The following is a 22252-nucleotide window of genomic DNA, read 5'->3' on the forward strand; positions in this document are numbered from 1 at the left end:
AAATAAATAAATAACCAACCCTTTTATTATTGAGATTGTATGGAGCCCCTAAAGCAGTGGTGGCGGACCGCGCCATTTTACCGTTTCTATAGTTTAAATTGAGCATCGGATCGGTTCACACCACAAGCGCTCAGGGTCGTTTACTGACAGTAATGATCAGAGCTATATCCTCTAATATTTGTATCTGCCAAATTCGCTTCATTCAAGCTCTTTCCGCTCTGTGTGCGTTGCTTCTCTCTCTCGCTATAGACGTAAAGCACCACATTAAAGAGTTGCAGATGACGCGGATATTTTAAAGCCACACCGCGGACTTTGTGACCTAAAGAGTTGACGCATACGAGTTATTTTAAATGATTCCTCAGGCCAATATACAGCGTTTGACACTATTAATGCTCCGATCGGGGCTGCCCTCTTGAAATACCGCCTATGTAAGTTTGGAGAAGACGGACCGTCGTTGGCCAGGTCATGTGACCTGGAGAACGTATCGCTTTACGGCCGTCACGTGACCATAGGCTCTGATATACTGTCTTCTAGACTTTTGCGACAGTGCTGCAGCGCTTGTGGCCTCTAGGGGCGCTAGACGTGAAAGTTACAGGTCTAGTGCCCCTAGCGCCCGCAAAAGTTCCGTGGTGTGGCTTTAAAGTCCAAAATAAAAATCCTCAAAATAACATATTTAAAAACATATATGGAAGCTTGTTTCCGCCACTGAATAATAAATAAATAATAATAATTGCGACTTTTTATCTCACAATTCGGACTTTTTTTCTCACAGTTGCGAGATATGAAGTCAGAACTCTGAGAAATAAAGTCGCAATTGGGAGATATAAAGTCAGAATTGCATGATATAAAGTCGCGATTGTGTGTTATAAAGTCAGAATTGTGAGATATAAACTATTCTGAGGTATAAAAAAAAAAAAGAATGAAATAAAAAAAGTCTGTCTTTTTTCCCCTTAGAATTGGACTTTATATCACGCAATTATGTGTTATAAAGTAAAAAATGCGTGATATAAAGTCGCGAAATTTTGCGAGAAAAAAAGTCCGAATTTTGACTTTATAACACGCAATTGCGACTTTATTTCACGCAATTCTGACTTTATATCTCGCAATTCTGAGAAATAAAGTCAGAATTGCGAGATGTAAACTCGCAATTGTGAGATAAAAAGTCACAATTATCTTTTAAAATGTTTAATTTGTAGCGGTAACAAGCTTCCATAACATATGATTGAATATGATTTGTCTATTTATTTTTTTATTGGTCTCTTAAAAAAAATTATAATAAAATAAAAACATCTGAAGAAACTTTAACTGTGCAAACATGTATCATAACAGATTTACATAAAAAGGTATAAAGTTCAGCGGTGATGCAAAATACTTTGTAGAAAATCAAACATCAAATAAAATAAAATAAAACATTATTATTATCATTATTCTGGGACTAATAATATGCACTACAGTTTTAGGATGCTGTTTACAAAGAGAACAATTACTTCAAAATCACTTACATTTTGTAGTAATTTTCGATCGAGTCAGTGTCGCGCGAGACCCCTCATGATCTTGACGTCACTGCACCCCCCTCACAACTGATGACGCAATCCAGTGAAAGCGTAAGGAGGGGGAGGGGCGTGTTGCATCGGCACGCGCGCAGAGAGAGAGCGAGAGAGAGTGAGAGAGAGTGAGAGAGAGCGAGCAGCTGCAGCGGCAAGAGGAGCTCGCGCGTGTCCCACGGCATATCCACTAAATACACCCATATCACCCGAACCAAGCGCGATTTAAACATGGTCGACCGCGAGCAGCTGGTCCAGAAAGCCCGGCTGGCCGAGCAGGCGGAGAGATATGACGATATGGCTTCTGCCATGAAATCGGTAAGTGCAACTTATGCATTATATTCTGCACATGCATTATTCATTTATAATTTGGCTATCCACATAGTTATAATCACGCGAAGTGAACTGTCTCACAATATCGTGCGGATCGTACAGTGATATATAATAATGCATTCGTCGCATTGCCACTGGAAATTCCACTGATTTTCATAATCGATTCGAGTGAGCGCGTGCACGTTCTTCTTTCTTCTTTTTATGAATCTTTTCAACGTTCTTATATTGATGACATAATCGATTCGAGTGAGCGCGCGCACGTTCTTTAGTCTAAAGGCCCATATAAGTTGATCCGGACCGACTGACAGGTCACAGTCCTGCTGTAATGATGACGAGGCTGATTTGGGAATATTGTGTGTCACTGCCTGTCATTCATTAAAATAGAGGATAATAATGCATGAGGATAATAATGCAGCGAATCCAGATTTCTGGGCGGTGCCTTTCAAAGATCCGAGCGAACTGGACTATCAGATAGACACTTCAGTACAGCACATGCATGGCCAGAATTATAACAGTTTAGCTCACAAATCCAGAGACATTAATGATATAGCCTATGCATCCAGTGAATGCCGATTCAGTGCAGAATTTCTCTGAAAGCATGCATTATTAAAGAGGTTTGTGATTCATAAGTGTGATATTATGCTGGTGTTGGATGCAGATGATCCAACGCTTCTCTCTTTTGTCTCAGAAGCTGTGATCGTGCAGCACTGACTTCTGTCTCACATCGATTTACATTTGGGTTTCGCACATTCACATTCTCCGGCTTTGCAGGTTCGCTCTCACTAGGCGTGTCGCAACGTGTGCCAAGGTGCAGTGCCCATAATGCAGCATTTCATCCATCCATCAGCCTCCATCCAATAGGGTACAAGTTACCACCAACCCCTCTCTCTCTCTCTCTCTCTCTCTCTCTCTCTCCTCATCAAGGGCGTAGGTTTGCACTGAAAGTTGATTGGATCATATTGCAAGGAAGAACTAGATAACCCTGACATTTGTGGTTTTAAAACCTCAACCAGTGTTTTAAAAAAATCACAATCTCCAGTCATGGAAGTTTTGGAGGTCACACCTAATTCACGTATCAGTGCAACGTCTGTAAAACACTTAAGACATCACAGCTAAAGTAAAAGAAATAATGAAAGTAATCAAAATAAAACGGTTCATAACCTAAAATGTCAATATATATAGAGCACTAGAAGTGACATAAAATGAAATCAGTTATCAATTTAATAATTTAATGGAATTAAATCCATTTTTAAATGGACGATATACATTATTTCACGTTTTAAAATGCAGATATTTATCATACAAAAAATTACAATGATTTATTTTGTCACTAGTCCTCCACATTATGCAATGTGTTTTTACTACAAAATTAACAATCTGTAATTTATTATGAGATCCAAAAAAATTATTTCCGCCACTGAATACATTTTTTTTTTTATTTGTTGCAGAATTGCATGATATCAGCTTACAATTGTGGGGGGAAAAAGTCAGAATTGTGACTTATTTTTTATTAGGTGGCGTAAGCAAGCTTCCATATGCACAAGTCATCTGACAGGAGCAATATATATGCTATTTTAATAACATCTACAAAGTAATGAAATTACACTTTATTTTAAGGTGACATAGTTACATGTACTTACTATAGTAATAACAGTAAATTATGCATAATTACAAGTAACTAACCCTAAACCACCAAACCCTAACCGTAACTCGTACATATAGTTAATCAATATTACTCAGTACTTATTTGAGTACAACGTAACAACGCCACCTTAAAATAAAGGGTTACACTTTATTTTAAGGTGTCATTGTTACAGTGTAATTATATATTTAAGTACTGAGTAATAATAAGCAATAAGTCAAGTCAAGTCAAGTATATTTGTATAGCGCATTTCACAATACAGATTGTATCAAAGCAGCTTCACAGTATTAAATTAAAATAATACAACAAGGTTTGTTTCAAGAGGAATTTATTGATTGATAAAATTAAATTAAATATCCCCAAAATATCCCCAACTGAGCAAGCCAAAGGCAACAGTGGCAAGGAACCGAAAAACTCCATCAAGTGACCTAATGGAGAAAAAAAAAACCTTGGGAGAACCCAGGCTCAGTCGGGGGCCAGTTCTCCTCTGGCATTTATGAGCTAGAGGCCGGATTGTAGTTTGAACTGTAGGATTATATGAATGCCTGGCTGAAGAGATGCGACTTTAATCTAGTTTTAAACTGGGAGAGCGAGTCTGAGCAACGAACAGTATCAGGAAGACTATTCCAGAGTTTTGGAGCCAAATGTGAAAATGCTCTCCCTCCTTTGGTGGTTCTGGATATCCTAGGTATGACCAAAAGCCTTGCATTTAGTGATCTTAAAGAGCGCGATGGATTATAGGGTGATAGAAGATCCGTTAAATAGACTGGAGCTAAGCCGTTTAGGGCTTTATAAGTCAGTAGCAATACCTTATAATTAATACAGAGCTTTATAGGTAACCAATGCAGTGATGATCAAATCGGTGTTTTATGATCATATTTTCTTGATCTCGTAAGAACTCTAGCGGCGGCATTTTGGACTAACTGTAGCTAATAATACTATAGGGTTAGGGTAGGATTAGGGTTTGGTTGAGGGTTAGTTGCATGTAATTATGCATAATTTACTGTTATTACTATGGTAAGTACATGTAACATATGTAACAAGGACACTGTAAAATAAAGTGTTACCAAATAAAGTATAACCTAACATAATGTAATAACATTACTACAGCATTTGTTTTAAAAAACGTGGCTATTGATTTGTAAATCATTGCATGTCAAGATTTGGTTGGAGCTGATATACTTGCAGCCATTTAATGAAAAGGAAAGTGCATCGTTCCTCTCAGCTACTCTCTAAGACTGGATGCTGTCCATTACTGAAAAACGCCTCATCATTGTGTAATTGCACTATCTCTCGACATCCGCTGGGCAGATGAGTGTTTGTGAGGGGGGGATGATCAGGGATATTGCACAGGGCTTCTGATACACCAGTCTGCCATTAGTGCGGTTCACGTAATGGTTCGACTAAAACAGTTTTGGTTCGGAGACAATGAGCTTGACAAATTGGTGAATTTCAACTATCATATAATGATTAGTTCCCTCAACATCTTCCTAAACTGTTTGCTTTTATGTGGTCTAAACTAATAAATAATTCTGACTGGCCATTAATGGCATGTTCCCTCTCTCAGGAGTCTCCCAAATCTTAAATATTAATAAGTTAAGCTCCATACTTATTTTGTGCCATCCAGTGTGCTTGCATCGCCTCTCTTTGAGACACACACACACACACACACACACACTGGAGGATGGACTGATATGTCCATGTATTGATTTACTCGTCAGCTGACCGGAAAGATCGGGTCCCAGTGCAGCTCAGGGGTGTGTGTTTATCCAGCTCTTCTTCTCACTATGGGATGAAGAAACCCTTAATACTGCAATAATCCTAATAAACTCCAACAGAAAAGTCAGACAGCGTTCAGATGACGAGCCTGAGATTAACGTGGTGTAAAACAAACACACAATAATCGGTTCCGTTGCTGATGATCCACTGTTACTTCTTCTCATGATGATGCTAATAACTTTAACCACAGCTCTCAGACTACTATTGTAGTATTGAACATTTATTACTTGCAATTTTTGACTCCATTATGAGGACTGTTTATCTACATGTCAGGTGTGTTTTATTCGTGTTGCTTTTTAATAAATTCTATAGTGCATTTGTTCTGACATGTTATGCACAGTCTGTCAGTTTCAGCGTTGAACACTTGGATTAACCATAGTTTAGACCAATTACATTTATTCTGCGGAAATAAAAAAAGTGTTCTGCTTTCATAAATCATAGAATTTGAGAAAGTGGCCCTGAAAAAAAGTGATTTTAAACCATAATCAAAATTGATATGACAAATGCCAATAAGCTGATTCCTTATTTCTTTATTTGATTCCTTATTATTTGTTTGCATTCCTTTATAAAATATTTTTAACGTCCCCCTATGGTGAAAATTAAGTGTTTAATGTTGTTTATGTGTCTATATGGTGTTTTTAATATGCTTTAATACACAAAGCATGTGTAAGTTCATAAGTCGACAGCATTGCTGAGTATTTCCTCCTTAAAACTGCAGTGAACCAAAGACAGTCTCAAACACACGCTTTGAAATCGCTGGTGTTTCTGATGTCACAAACTACAATCAGATCAACGTGTGATCGTCAACCAGTGGATCTCTGAGCTGAGTGAGTGAGTGAGTGGAGGTGGGACTCATTTGCATATTCATAGAACCACGTATAGTAAATGAGGCAAGGGTGTCGAGTTACATTCAAGATATTTTAAGGCGTGAAGAAATAGTTTTTTCAAGGAAAAACGTTTAAATATGTCATTTTGGTGATCAAAGATGAGTTTTAAGGGATGAAATTAATGACTACAGGATGACTTTAATATTTTAACTGTAAGCCGAGTTCAGACTACATGATATCAGCATGATTTTGTGGTGATTTGTAAACAACAATGGCCGTCAGAACGTAAGAATTGGCCGTTTTATCTCGTATAACGTGTCATTGTGGACGATAACCGACACCGGCGACGCTTCACAATGTCTAGCATGTTTAATTTCCTCACATCTGTGACGTTGACCAATAGGAGCACAGAAGCTCTTCCGTTCAGTGCTTTAAAACATGGCGAAACGAAAGAAAGTCGATGGTGTTGGTGGAAATATGCAATGGAAGAAAGATTTGTGTGTGGCACCAGATCATGTCAGAGGAGGAATGCAGAGCAGTAAAAAACATTAAATCAATCAATTAATGATTAAAGGGATATTTCACCGCCGGAAAGATGAATGTGTATTTAAATTGGGTCATTTATGTGGTAGAAATGTGAAATTATTGTAGAAGTTGGTGCCTTCTAGACTGAGAAAAGCCAGAAAATGTATTTTTGGCTCATGTGGATGAAAGACAACAACTCCCAGAATGCACTTGCTTTGCTGCCCTACTCCTCCACGCCCACGCCACGCCTACCGGTTACAGAGGGCAGTATCGGGAGAAATGATACAGCTAGGCTACTAGTCGACTGGAAACTGAACAGACGATGTTTTATCGTGAGCTCCCCCTATGGGCGGGTTGAACACATGCGGGACGAGCTCCTCCTACTGGCTGGAGTCTCTCGCCTCTGGACACAAAAGCCTCAGATGATGATAAATGATGATTTTTGCATCATCAGAGGTTTTTTCCAGACACACAATACAGAAATTTCTCGTCTCAGGGGGACATGAGGGAGGGAAGCACGATCATTCCAGAATACTACCGGGTTTCTACTGATACAAAGCTTAATGCTAATCGGTGAAGTATCCCTTTAATAATTTAAGTCAATACATTATAGCGGGAACAATACTTTAAAAAATGAAAAGAAGCTGGTTGGACAAGAGACATTCTTATGTTTCCGCTCCTCTGTTTTCAGTCAGATCATTTTAAACCGTTAACTCCTGGAAAGTTTTCAGTCCAAGGATCCAGTAAGCGAATGCATTCAATTTAAAACAGTCAGTCATCGTGCTGTGAAACAGACTGAGCGGTGGCGCTGCATGATACGCAAACAACATCTCTCGGTTGGATAAAGCAAACTAGGAAAGTTTTGATGGATTACGATTGTAATCAAGGTAAAGATGTTTACAGTGACACACGGGAGTCGCACGTTAGGCGCACGAGACGAGAGTCCGTTATTATTAATGCGCAAACAAACCGCTCACTGATCGCTATTGTAAAGTAGTAAATATTGGGTTGAGGAAGAGGTTTGTTGTGTCAAAAGGGAGGCACACTGTCTTTAAAAATCTGACAAACATTGTTTGTTTACGCTCTTGTTTTCGGAAGTCAGTCGCAAGTTCCAGCTGTAAATCACTCCGCAGAAGTAGCAGTGCTTCACCTTCTGAGAATATAGTTCCCAGTATGTATACGGTTAGAAGATGGCTGTGTCTCATGTGACCTTGTTATTTGTATACACTGTGACTATACAAATCACAACATAAATGTTGGCGTTATTTTGTCACTTATTGGGAGCAGTATGCTAGCTGGAGCCATTTACCTCCAGTCTTTGTGCTAAGCTAGGCTAGCGGTGGGTGCGTCAGACAGAGTTACGGCACGCACGGAGATGAGAAGGGTATGTGTGGACTTATCTAACTCTGGGGGATACAGTGAATAAGCTAAAGTCCCAAAAAGTCGGCGTGTTCCTTTACAGATGGCAAGCCAAGATTGGTCGATAAAACAAAAAACTTGTTCTTGTTCCAGACATGCATTTAGGAGTCAAAATAGCACAATCTGACACCGTAAGCAAGTAAAGTTTATTTATATAGCACCTTTCACAGACAAAGAAGGGTCACAAAGTGCTTTACAGTAAAATAATAATAATATCAAAACAAATACAATAACAGCTGTACAAATACCATAAGAAATGTAATAAACACCAAACCAAATTGTTAATTAAAAGCTTGTCCAAAAGGATGTGTCTTCACGTGTTTTTCACAGATTCCACATGTGACTATTTTAAGACAAAACTAATATATGTAGTCTGAACCTGGCATTAGGCGAACTACAATCACCATATTGAGCTTCTCCCATTTAAATATTTACGAGTGGACCGTATGTGTTACACAGCGTCTGCCTTTACGCACCAGAATGGAGTTCGGTAGAAAACGAGGGATTGGCGAAAAGTAATTTCAGAGGCGGAGTCTTTTTTAAAGGATTGTGAAAGTTCTGTGTGCTCATGCTGTGAGTTATCCGTCATGCATGTGCATGTGATCCACCGTCTTTCATCGGGCATTACCATAGATGTGGCTTCAAGTCAGCAACTCATGTTTTTTTCATAGCAGTACAGTCATAAAGCTTTTATGCGGTTTATTTTTAGACGCCTGCTGCAGCTGCAAAAACAGTAAAAAAACACATCTGCAATCACTCTATGGTTATATAAGAACAATGAGCTACTTTAGGTAAGAATCTCCCTCTTCCGCCCTTACAACATCCGCATCATCCCATCCTATCCAGCATGCATGCATTCTTCTTCTGCTTTCTGCGCCGCTTTCAACAGAAATGCACCGATACTAAATTTCTCCTCCGATACCGATAGTCAGTTATTCGGAATAATATCGGCCCATACCGATTCTGTCACGAACTGCTCTGAGACACGAAGGTTGAGGATCCAAATGCAGTATTTATTGAACAGGGTAATCCAAAGACGTAATCCAAAGTACTGGCAAGGTAGTGAGGTTACATTTGACACTGAAGCTTCAAAGCGCGTATCGAGTACGCAGCGTAATTTCTCATGAAGCTCCGTGCCGGAGCGCGTATTGTTTTCAGGGAAACACGTGATTAACGAAAAACGAAGCCTCACTTTCTTTCCAGTCACGTGAATGCTTCACTTTGCATGTTGGAATGTTTGAACCCAGACCGATACTCTACAGGTTTTTGCAAGTTTAAGTCCATTTACTAAAAATGTTTATTTATTTATAAATAAGCCTACAGCCTATGTTACATTATCATATATTCTGCCATATAAACAGCATAGAAACCATAAAATAATTAGACCACCATTTAATTGCATCAAGCAAATGTTGGTATTTTTATAATTAGTATTAATATAATTGTTACATTTAATTTATTGACACACTTTAATATGTGAATTATATTATCAGAAAACTGAACATTTAGGGTTGGCTTTTATTTGTGCTTAATGGATAAAACAACGGCGCTGCGCACTCGGCTGCTCATAAACATGGCTGCTATACATTTTACCTGCCACAAGATGGCGCTGGTTTCGACACTCTTGATGCTTCGAATCTTTTCCCGAAACATTCACGGGAAAGCCTCAGTGCTTCATGAGGCTTCATTTGCCCATCCCTAATGCTGCGTTCACACCAAATGCAAATAGAGTGTCTGGTGCGAATTATTTCAATGTTAAGTCAATGTAAAGACGTGTTTACACGCGTCTGGAGGTCCTGCGGCGCGAATGAGGCGTTAAGCGCGGCGTGAATGACGCGAATTGAGCGTCTGGCGCGAATAATTTTATTTGGTGTTTTTTGTGCATTCACGCGTTTGACGCGAATTCGCGTCTAACGCCCGAGTTGAAAAATCTGAACTTTGGCGTGTTCGCACCGCGTTAACCAATCAGGAGCCTGCTTGCTGCTGTCACGTGGTGAAGTGAAGGGATACTCATTCAAAATGGAGTATAGCAATATAGCAAAATATAATATTCAATATAACAGTTAACTGAGTATCACTAGAAAGTGAGTATATACTAGTGAGTATAACTAGAAAGAGCACCAACAGTCGTATCCGTACCACAATTTGAAAAACATTGATAGTTTTTCAATATTTAATATACTGTATTTAAAATTTCATATACATTTTCTAACCGACGACAGATGGACAGAGTGCCTGTAGTTGGTGTCCTGAAAAGTGATCCTTGCTCCGATGCGGTAGGCTGTCTTTTTACGCGCGTCAATTTCGCTCTGGACGCGTGAATGGATTCAAAATGTTCAAGCGTCCAACTAGACGCGAATTTGACGCGCTATTCGCGTTTGGTGTGAACGCACAGTAAGGCAAGGTCAAACACAGGCAGGCAGTCCGTACAAACAAACACAACAAGGCAGAGAACACAGGCAAAAGAGTAATCCACGGAACAAGCAAGAAATCCTAAAACCACGAGACATGAAATCAGGGAGAATGCTCGGAATTACAGTGTAACACTAAACAAGACTTTGCAGATAATGAATGAGAAAACCAGGCGTATATGGGGTGAGCTAAACAAGATAATGAGACACAGGTGAAAACAATGAGTGCTAATGAGTCCAGGCAGAGAATTATGGGAGATGTAGTTTGTGAGGGAATGACAATAGTGTGTTGTGGAGTGTGTTCCCAAGGGCACTCCAGCTGGTGACCGTTACAGATCCCAATAGTTTGATTTTGTTCATTAAAAGCTTGTCCAAAAGGATGTAAAAAAAACAAAAGAAACAAAACACTTCCCCAACTAATGCTGTAAACTATACAGGAAACCCTCTCATTTGGTGCATTACTATAATATTAGAGGTTAAAATCAACAAAAGAGCCTAAACTATTATATTCACATGCTATTTAATTTCAGATATAATAATGTTTGAATACAACTCCGTTGCACATTAGGTATTTTCATAAACACTTGTATTCATGACAAATTTATTCAAACATACATATATAATTCATAGTTAATAATCTCCTCTAGTGTTTTTATAGCTAACTAACGAATTGAACATCGGAGAACCTTCCTGAGGTAAATGTAACATTAAGTGATATATTGTTCACAAGCTGTTTTATTGACGTCTTTCCACGGTTGAAACACCGATGAGGGATTACATGAGACATGATACATTTCAGTAAGTTGTTCTGTATCTTTCAACAAACCTTTAGATGTTCATGCATGTGTTTTCGTGTTATAACTTGTATTAAAGTGGAATAAAAGACTCTGCTTGAGGCACTACAGCGATCTGTCATGTCACATTTAAGTGCATTAAAATGCTGTTTATTAAATGTTGTGATGTAATGGACAGAATTTGAAAGCTGAGACTTTGTTTCTTATCAGAAGTAACCACAAAAAAGCTCTTCGTGAAGTTGGTAAAACCGCAACCCTGGCTTGAACTACGGATGATTCATAGGGTCAAATAGAGCCTCTTTAACGTCACAATTCTTTAACCGTTAAAGCGTTATTGACGCGTTAAACTCAACGGCCCTAAATTCAACACGAGACGTTTTCTTCTCACACAGTACGAGTTGCAGTACGACACATTTTTCTGCCCTCTTTTGATTGACAGGATATAATCGGCCCTGATCATCAGCTATTTTTTTGTGAAAATAATTGCTTAACCGATACTTTAAAGGGGTGGTTGATTGATTTCACTTGTCTAACTTTAGTTAGTGTGTAATGTTGCTGTTTGAGCGTAAACAACATCTGCAAAGTTACAACGCAAAGGGAGATATTTGCTTTTAAAGAAATGGCTTTTTAAGGACTACAACAAACGGCTGGTAGAGACTACACCACATTCCTCCCGGGTTAGTGACATCACCAACCCTAGAATTTACATAAATCCCGCCCCCTGAACACGATTTATAGATTATGAAGACAGAATATGCTAATCAATGACTAGAAGATAACTACACATCAGCTTCATAAATTCATCAACTAACCATTCAGAAATGTCCTGTTGCTTCTACATGTTGTCACTTCTTCTTGAGTCTCTCCATCATTGTCTGACTCCGGTTTGAACATAAAAGGCTAAAAGTTTTCAGTGCATGTGTGTGTGAGGTAAAAGAACACGAGCTCTTGAAGAGGCAGCTCATTTGCATTTAAAGGAACACACACAAAAACGGCGTGTTTTTGCTCACCCTCAAAAAGTGACAATTTTAACATGCTATATAAAAATATCTGTGGGGTGTTTTGAGCTAAAACTTCACACACACACACTCTGGGGACATCAGAGACTTATTTTACATCTTGTGAAAAGGGCATTATACCACCCCTTTAAGAATGTGATGTCGGCCAGCCATCACGATGGACGATGATATCGTCCATCGGCACAACCCTACTGTCTTTCTTACTTCTTGCCATCTCAAGCCCTTTTCTCTTTCTTCACCCTTTCTCTTGATCATAATCTGCAACTTGGGTTAAAAGTCGCCGAACATTTGCTGCAATAGCTGGCGGCTTCATTGGAGTCTTATGATGAAACCCAAACCATGGATTACAATGACCACAAAGCCTCACGGACAGAATTAGCACACAACAAGAGCTGTATCACTGCACTGTTGTGCAATACTGCTCAATGCATCTGTCTCTAATGAGGCCAAACAATCAAGTGCTTTACCATGGTTGCGCTAGATTGTGTATGATTTATAGAGTTAAGATATCATGCCACTGAAGTAACAAGGCATTGAAATAAAGTAGTTTGGTGTTTGCCTTCTATTTAAAACCATTTCACCCATCATAAATCATACAGCATTGCATTTTGAAGTCTTTTGGCCCACTAAGATACTGACTCGTGTTTGAAACCGGTATGATTTTATGTTTTTACGTAGAACTCATAAAGTGTAATATAGCACAGTGTGTTCGTCTTCAAAAAGGACATAAAAAGTACCATGTTTTCCAGCTGTAGGCAAAAAAACATTCTTGAAGGTGAAAGTGCCAGATTTGACTTGGACATAAGTGTCTGAATAACATCATATGGAAATCATAAAGGCGAGTAGATCATGAATATCTTTTTTTTACTTTTAACTCTTTTTAAAGTCAACATGTAACACTCGCAACCTGTTTTGCTTCCAGCAACTACTGGATTACTCACTTTTGCAGATTAAGACTAGGCCATTTCCTATGCAGATGCTACTTGGGCGCAGAGATATCACGCAACACATGAAATCCCACAACTTCCGTCAACATACCGGCGTGCAACGTGCCAAAAAACGGAAGAAGAAGAACATACCGGCGTGATATCTCTGCGCCCAAGTAGCAGTGCTTCGCCTGTGCTTCCCCCTAATATAGTCCCAAATCAATATCTGTCTAGGAAATCGGCTAGTGTTAATCTGCATCGCTATTTGTACTCGTTGTGAATACGCAGGCCACAATAAGTAATTAGGTGTTTAAAAAAATTATAATTATCACTTTTACTCAGGACATGCTAGCTGGCAACAAAGGATTCCATTCATTAAGCTAAGCTAAGCTCGCGCCGACCCTGTCAAACTAAAACAATGCATGCACTGAGACAAAAATGCATTTGCCCACCTATCTAAATGTAGGAAAGAAGGTGAATAAGCCCTATTTCAAAAAACGGTGGAGTGTTCCTTTAAGGTTGAAACTTAGGGTGCATTTACTCCACAACGATGTACTAAAAGCGGAAATGTTTTTCCTTTGCATTTTTTGTGTACAGATGACAACGGTGTCAAAATGATCCTCATTCACACGAATCCACAAAAACAATAAAAAAACAAAAAAAACGGTATTATTCGTGCCAGGCCAGTAGATGGCGATGTCACTTTGTGAACACGTGATACACATGACGTCACCGTTTTCACATATTCACGGGTTTTTAGTTTACACGAAGATGATAACGGTATGTTTTTTAAAAACTTGCGCATTGAAACCCACTTTCAAAAGTTTGTGTTTTTTCTCCTTAAAACTGCAGTGAACCAAAGACAGTCTCAAACACACGCTTTGAAATCGCTGGTGTTTATGACGTCACAAAATACCTTGTAACCAATCAGATCAACGTGTGATCGTCAACCAGTGGATCTCTGAGCTGAGTGAGTGAGTGGAGGCGGGGCTCATTTGCATATTCATAGAACCACGCATACTAAATGAGGCAAGGGTGTCGAGTTACATTCAAGCTATTTTAAGGCATGAAGAAATTTCTTTTCAAGGAAAACTTCTTTAAATATGTAATTTTGGTGATCATATATGATCTCTACACATGCACTGCTTGATTAACAGCAGATTTTCCTGACAGGTTATTATGAGTATGTAGCCTATCCACGTACAACAGCATGTCTCATCCACCCACACGCTCACACACGCATTACAGACACACAAACACATGCAATCTCGCACATACACACACACACACACACACACACACACGCATTACAGACACACAAACACATGCAATCTCGCACATATACACACACACACACACGCATTACAGACACACAAACACATGCAATCTCGCACACACACACACACACACACGCGCGCAAGAAGCGTGGACATCATTGCTGTTGCCACGGCAGCAGCAGAGATAGTCGATTGCGTCCAAACAAAGACGATTACCCTGTTTCTATGGAAACGGCTCTTTACTTCCCCCCCACTGTCTGGATGGGACGTTATACGTGGAAGAGGTTAAAGGCAGTTTGTAAATGGTACTGTACGCAAACATAACTATGACTGCAATACCAGTTTATGCGTTACACAATGATTCAGCAACTGTCTCTTCCAGTCTCAGGGTGTTTAATGGCTGTTGTGCTTGAAATGGAAGCAAGTTGTGGTGAAATTGATCAGTGATACTGTAAATTGTTGCGAGTCTGAAGCAGGAAAAGCTGATTTAGTGTTTATTCTGTTTATGAGCCAGTGCACATATGTGACCCTGGATCACAAAACCAGTCACGAGTCGCACGGGTATATTTGTGGCAATAGCCAACAATACATTGTATGGGTTAAAATTTTCGATTTTTCTTTTATGCCAAAAATCATTCGGATATTAAGTAAAGATCATGTTCCATGAAGATATTTTGTACATTTCCTACCGTAAATATGTAAAAAAAAATATATTTGTTAGTGAATGCAGCAAAATTCGATTTTTTTGCACCCTCTGATTCCAGATTTTCAATAGTTGTATCTCGGCCAAATATTGTCCTATCATAACAAACCACACATCAATGGAAAGCTTATTTATTCAGCTTTTATGTGATGTATACATCTCAATTTCAAAAAATTTACCCATGTGACTGGTTTTGTTGGTTTTGCTGGTTTTGTTTAATGTGCAACTACACTTAATAATTACAAAGAAGTGGTAAGTAACATATATTGAATTTAACTGTGAAGTAGAAAGACTTAAATAGTATTTTCTCATAAAACATACTCTAATAATATTGGTTTTATTTATAAATATATTTTTTACAGTGTTTGTCCATGTTGAACCGGGGTTTGTGAGTCTATGAAAAGCTAATTAATTAAATTATAATAAGGTAAAAAATTTAATAAAATTTATTTTAATTAACTGATTTTTTTTTTTTTTTTGTGATCAAATCAAAACAAGAAGCTTATAAAAAAAAAAAAAAAAATGAAGGGCCAGATTTACTAACAGCTTGAGCCAGCGCAAACCATCTTTTGCAAAGGTTATTTTTCTGTAAATATTAATTAATTTAAAATCTTGGGGTATTAAGTACATATTTTAGCTCAAAGGGGTTGACGAAAATAAAATAAAAATCTGTTGTCAATTGTCAGAATCCCAAAAACTGCATGTCATTGAAATCATGTTTTCTTTTCCGATTAAAATCATTATCAAACCTACAGCTTCGCTGATGAGAGCTCAGGTTATCAAGAGCCACTCTCTGTATTAAGCTGCGTTCACACTACACGCGACTTTGTCGCTGCATGTCGCCGGTGGCTGGCGATGAGGTCGCTAGTGGGCGTTCCCACTACTGGTTGTTATGAATAACATCCAATGACAGCGAATTAGTTTTCTTGCCGCTAAAAACAAACATTCTGGAGAGAAAATATTAAATATTTAGACTCGTAAAGCATGTAAGTTAAATGAACGAGTACCTGGGTCTCACAACTCCGAAAATATCAGATCAAAATTGAAAATAGGTGCTATCTGTATAAACAAACCACATATTTGAGCTTTAAACAACTACATTCTCGACTGAAAAACTCATATAACTACATTTCATGACACAATAACAGTAGTATTTTAGATTAAAAAAAATACTCCTCCATCTTTCTGTCGATGGGGCGAGGGGCTGAGCGGAGAAGGATGATGACGCGCGCTCCAGGCTCCACTCCTATTGGTTGTCGCTCGCGAAAGTCGCTCTTCATTTGCATAAAGTTAAACATTTCTCAACTTTGTCGTGTCGCCAGACACGCCCCATCCAGTTGCCAACGGTCGCGACCGCGCGTGTCGCCGGAAGTCGCCCGCTCCCCATTGAAATGAATGGTATCGTGTCGCTTTGTCACGTGTAGTGTGAACGCAGCTTTAAAGGAATAGTTCACTTTCAAATAAAGATGTGCTGATAATTGACTCTCCCCCATGTCATCCAAGATGTCCATGTCTTTCTTTCTTCAGTCGAAAAGAAATTAAAGTTTTTGAGGAAAACATTCCAGGATTTTTCTCCATATAATGGACTTCAATGGCAACCAACTGCTTGAAGGTCCAAATGTCAGTTTCAGTGTAGATTCAAAGTCTCGACACGATCCCAGTCGAGAAATAAGAGTCTTATCTAGCGAAATGATCGGCCATTTTCTTTAAAAAAATTACAATTATATACTTTTTAACCACAAATGCCCGTCTTGTACTATCTCTGACTCTGAGATGCGCCACACATTACGTCATTACGTTGGAAAGGTGACGTAGTCGGAAGTACCGACCCAGTGTTTACAAGTTTGGAGTAGGAGGACCGTTCAAAGTTATTGTATGTTGAATGACACATATTTATATGTATTTGTGTCAGTTTATTGTTTATAATGGTCCTTACGTGTGCATATCCTGGATGTTTAACGATGTCACGCATGACCTTCCCAATGTGATGACGTAATGCATCTCAGAGATAGTACAAGACGGGCATTTGTGGTTAAAAAGTAGATCATTAAAAATAAAACAAAATAGAAAATGACCGATGGTTTCGCTAGATAAGACTCTTATTTCTCGACTGGGATCGTGTCGAGACTTTGAATCTGCACTGAAACTGACATTTGGACCTTCAACCCGTTGGACCCCATTGAAGTCACTATATGGAGAAAAATCCTGGAATGTTTTCCTCAAAAACCTTAATTTCTTTTCGACTGAAGAAAGAAAGACATGAACATCTTGGATGACATGGGGGAGAGTCAAAAGTGAAGTACTCCTTTAAATTTCAGAAGGATGCACTGAATGCATTGGTTGTGTGTTTTTGGATGACTAATGATACAGCAAAAATCATGGAGCCTCTCCGAAGGACGCAGGGAATTGCATCTGAAAGGTAGAAGAAGAGAAGCGAGAGAGATCTTTCTTTAGTCTCCAGCTCATCCGCCCACTGTCAGGCTGTTGAATCAAAGCATCCCTGTTCATTCGGACAGTTTTTTGTAAAGAATGTGTAGGCTCACTCTTCACTATGTTGCTCTGTAAACGACAAAAACAGGAATTCAGCTTGCGATGTTTTTACACAAAAGCGAGTGGCATGCCGTTCGTTTGAAACTCTGCCAGTCTTCTATGAATAGATTTACTACACATGGTGAAAACGAACAATGAAGAAGCCATGTCCATAAATAGACATCTGGAAAATCACCACGCTGAAGCTTACTTGAACTGTTCATGACTCACAAAAGGACATTGTGAACTACCATCTACAACACAACCCTCTCTGCCGTAATTCTGCACTTGCAGGACATTTCCTTCAACTGTTCAAATTAGTCCTGAGCAACGATTAATCGCATCCAAAATAAAAGTGTGTTTACATAATATATGTGTGTGTACTGTGTACATATGCATGTATGCATTTAAGAAATATTTGCATGTATATACTGTATATATATGTATACAGACCCTTTCCAAAAAATTTGAATATCATGGAAAAGTTTATTTATTTCCATAATTCCATTCAAAACGTTAAACTTCCATAGATTATAGATTCAGGGCCCACAACTTAAACGATTTCAAGTATTTAGTTGTTTATTTGTACATAATTTGGGCTTCCAGCTCATAAAACCCACGAAAACAGGATTTCAAAAAATTTGAATATTACATGAAATCACACAGTAATTACACAGTGATACCATGGTCATTGAACCAGGTTTGGGTTATTTTGGCAGTGTGGGCAGGTGCAAATCCTGCTGGAAAATTAAGTCAGCATCTCCATAAAGCTTGTCTGCTGAAGGAAGCATGAAGTGCTCTGCAAATGTCCTGGTAGACGGCTGCGTTGACTCTGGATTTAATAAAGCACAGTGGACCAAAGTCCTCTTTTCTGATGAGAGCAAATTTTGCATCTCATTTGGAAACCAAGGTCCCAGAGTCTGGAGGAAGAATGGAGAGGCACACAATCCAAGATGCTTGAAGTCCAGTGTGAAGTTTCCACAGTCTGTGTTGGTTTGGGGAGCCGTGTCATCGGCTGGTGTTGGTCCACTGTGCTGTCCACTCAACGCAGACGTCTACCAGGACATTTCCAGAGCACTTCATGCTTCCTTCATTTTCCAGCAGGATTTGCACCTGCCCACACTGCCAAAATAACCCAAACCTGGTTCAATGACCATGGTATTACTGTGTAATTACTGTGTGATTTCATGTATTTTTTGAAATCCTGTTTTCGTGGGTTTTATGAGCTGGAAGCTGAATCTATAATCTATGGAAGTTTAACGTTTTGAATGGATTTATGGAAATAAATAAACTTTTCCATGATATTCTAATTTTTTGGAAAGGGTCTGTATATATATATATATAATTTATATTATATATAAATATAAATATACAAAATAATTATAAATAGTACACATGCATATATTTTGTAAACACACACTTTTATTTGGGATGCAATTAATCACGATTAATCGTTGCCCAGCACTAATTCAAATTTAATGGACATGGCTGAATTTGACAAAGATGTGTGTATAAAGACAATCGTCGCCCTTTTGCTTTTCATTAGTGACCCATGCAAATGAAGCAGGATTATGAGTGACACTAATGCCCTAGTGCTGCATGAACAGCTCTGTCACTAAATAAGGTCAAACCTTTACTTTAAATTACCCCTATTGTTCCACGGTTTCCACAAAAATATTAAGCAGCAATGAAAGTTTTCAACACTCATATCATGACTCTTGAGCATCAAATCATCATATTAGAATGATTTCTGAAGGATCATGTGACACTGAAGACTGGAGTAATGATGCTGGAAATTCAGCTTTGATCACAGGAATAAATTACAGTTTAAAATATATTAAATAAATAAAAAAAACTTTTCAATTTTCTCTGCATTTTTAATCAATGCAGCCTCAGTGAGACAAAGAGTCAAGTCAAACCAAAAAATATCTGGCGTCTGAATAATTTAGTGAGGATTTATGTAAGTGAGGAGAGCAAAATAAAGTAAAGTAAACTGTGACATTATACCCAAAAATTCTTCATACAGTGACTACCAGTAAAATTTATAAATATTTGGGACCAAAAATGATTCCGACACTTTGAGCTGATCATGTTTTGCTGAAGTGTTTTGTCTTTAATTGCTAATGCTCTTTTTACACACAGACTGAACAAAATGAAGCATTGCTTGGTGATTGGTTGAGCTAAACTGGTATTATCTAATTGTGTAGTTAAATTTAACAGCTGACAGATATTCAACATAATTCATGTGTGAGACAGTCTAACAGAAGGACGGACAAAACCAGTCAAATATCAACTGAGTTCTGCTCATATTTTATTACCATTTTAGCGAATGATAATGTGAGAAATGTTGAAGGTGTCTGAATAAACGTTGGTTTGACTGTAAATGTAAATGTTATTTTATTCATAAAGAGCATGCATCACTTGGCCGCTTTGACTGTAAAACCTGTTAAAGAATGGTTAAAATAACATCACCTCCTCTCCATCTTAAAGGTAACGGAGCTGAACGAGGCCCTTTCCAACGAGGAGAGGAACCTGCTCTCCGTGGCCTACAAGAACGTGGTCGGCGCTCGGCGCTCGTCCTGGCGCGTAATCTCCAGCATCGAGCAGAAGACCTCGGCGGACGGCAACGAGAAAAAGATCGAGATGGTTCGCGCTTACCGTGAGAAGATCGAGAAGGAGCTGGAGACCGTGTGCCAAGACGTGCTCAACCTCCTCGACAACTTCCTGATCAAGAACTGCGGAGACGTCCAGCACGAGAGCAAAGTGTTTTACCTGAAGATGAAGGGCGATTACTACCGTTACCTGGCGGAGGTGGCCACCGGCGAGAAGAAAGCAGGAGTGGTCGAGTCTTCTGAGAAGTCCTACAGCGAAGCCCATGAGATCAGCAAAGAGCACATGCAACCTACACACCCCATCCGCTTAGGTCTGGCGCTCAATTACTCTGTCTTCTACTACGAGATCCAGAACGCACCGGAGCAAGCCTGCCATCTCGCCAAAACGGCTTTCGACGACGCCATCGCTGAATTAGACACCCTGAATGAGGACTCCTACAAAGACTCGACCCTCATCATGCAACTCCTGCGAGACAACCTGACGCTCTGGACGAGCGACCAACAAGACGACGAGGCGGGCGAAGCCAACAATTAAGCATTGAAGAAAAGAGAAGATCTTTTGAGACCCTTTTCCTCTCGGCCGTAATGTAAAACACGCGTGCGCACACTATAAAGAAAAACAAATAAAAAAAATTCATAAAAAAAAAAAAAAAAATCACAAAATGGAGGCATGATGGAGCCACGTTTGCTGATGATAGTCGCCGCAGTTTTCTTTATTTCCCACTAAATTACGATTTAGAGAAATATGCTAGTTAAAAAGAATGGTACGCCTCAAAAAAACATTTAAAAAAACATAAAAAATAATAATAGACGTAGCTATTGTTCTGTGACGTTTACCTGAACAACAGCTTGTCGGTGCGTCAAGTCTATTCTGAAGTGGCTGAAGAGTTACGATAAACCCGAACACTGGCGTAGTGGCTGTTATTGTAGTGAAATACGAAGCGGAGCTGCTTATATTAATTTACATTGTGAGTAAGAAGTACTTCAAAGCATCAAGGATAGGCTTACGGAAAAAGAAAAAAGTGAAAACTTGAATGTTATCGACGCCTTGCAAAACCGGCTGCGCTGGGCGCGTTGTTATCTCTCGGATAGACGTTTATTGGGATTCTGAATTGCACCCACTAATGTTTGACAGTCGTTTACGTTTTGAACTGGTTATCTGTGCCATTTATGATACACGTCGTTAGTATGCATCTCACATCTCACTAAATAAAAATAAATAAATAACACAGTTCTGATCTCCCCAGTTTACATGCATTGCCTTCTCAATCCAAAGCTAAAACCGGTGATTGAAATCGTTATTATTATCATTATTATTTCGTGGATATCAAAAACGGCCCTGTTCGAGAATAATGACGTTTAATTGTAATGCACTGAAGAGTAGTAGGCTATTATTGATTAAAATAATCAACTGAAAAATATCATAATCCCAATGCTTTGCAGAAAAACGAGCATTTGAAAGCAATGCCTAATTACTTGGTTTGATGCGCTCGGTTTATATCACTGATACCATAGACTTTTGTTTTTTTGTTTGTTATTCTGTTAATTTATTTTTAACAAAATTCTCATGAAATGCACTTGCCTATTATACTGTTTCTGACGATTACAGCTCCAATATTCTCGATAATACAATATTGTGCATGCTGGTGATGTATTTATATACCATAGCTCGACTTTATTAACTTTAAAAATTGTAGATGTTATGTATTCATATGAACAAGAAATGACAAGAATTGAATCTGATTATTTTCTATTTATTACTTTATATTGGATTGTTTCAATCTGTTATGATTCCTTTCTAATGTATTTTTTTCCTCGCTGAAGTACGCTATACCAAAACAGTGCGTGTTAACCATAAATCTGTTATGGATGTTGCTATAGTGACATGCAATTCTTGTATTTGGGTTTTAAA

General features: G+C 38.7%; 1 protein-coding gene and 1 long non-coding RNA gene across 2 annotated transcripts; one reads left to right on the forward strand and one right to left on the reverse strand.

Annotated features, from left to right (window-relative positions):
• The first annotated feature begins 1632 nt into the window (after positions 1 to 1632).
• Positions 1633 to 22031, forward strand: ywhag1 (3-monooxygenase/tryptophan 5-monooxygenase activation protein, gamma polypeptide 1). Its single transcript, XM_082171313.1, has 2 exons — positions 1633 to 1862; positions 20219 to 22031. Exons 1-2 carry the CDS (start codon positions 1776 to 1778, stop codon positions 20873 to 20875), a joined length of 744 nt encoding a protein of 247 aa, XP_082027439.1. The 5' UTR covers positions 1633 to 1775; the 3' UTR covers positions 20876 to 22031.
• LOC309499864 lies at positions 6694 to 7496 on the reverse strand. Its single transcript, XR_014206376.1, has 2 exons — positions 6910 to 7496; positions 6694 to 6873 (listed from the first exon to the last, which is right to left on the reverse strand). It is a non-coding gene; the product is annotated as an uncharacterized lncRNA (long non-coding RNA).
• Positions 22032 to 22252: the final 221 nt, after the last annotated feature.

Source organism: Leuciscus leuciscus, assembly GCF_965113295.1.
Source record: "Leuciscus leuciscus genome assembly, chromosome: 5".
NCBI lineage: Eukaryota > Metazoa > Chordata > Actinopteri > Cypriniformes > Leuciscidae > Leuciscus > Leuciscus leuciscus.

Excerpts from the sequence above, each read along its gene's own strand:
- ywhag1 (XM_082171313.1), top strand. The coding sequence starts at position 1,776 with ATGGTCGACCGCGAGCAGCTGGTCCAGAAAGCCCGGCTGGCCGAGCAG. Across the intron at positions 1,863-20,218 it reads TGGCTTCTGCCATGAAATCG|GTAACGGAGCTGAACGAGGC; the intron begins GTAAGTGCAACT and ends TCCATCTTAAAG.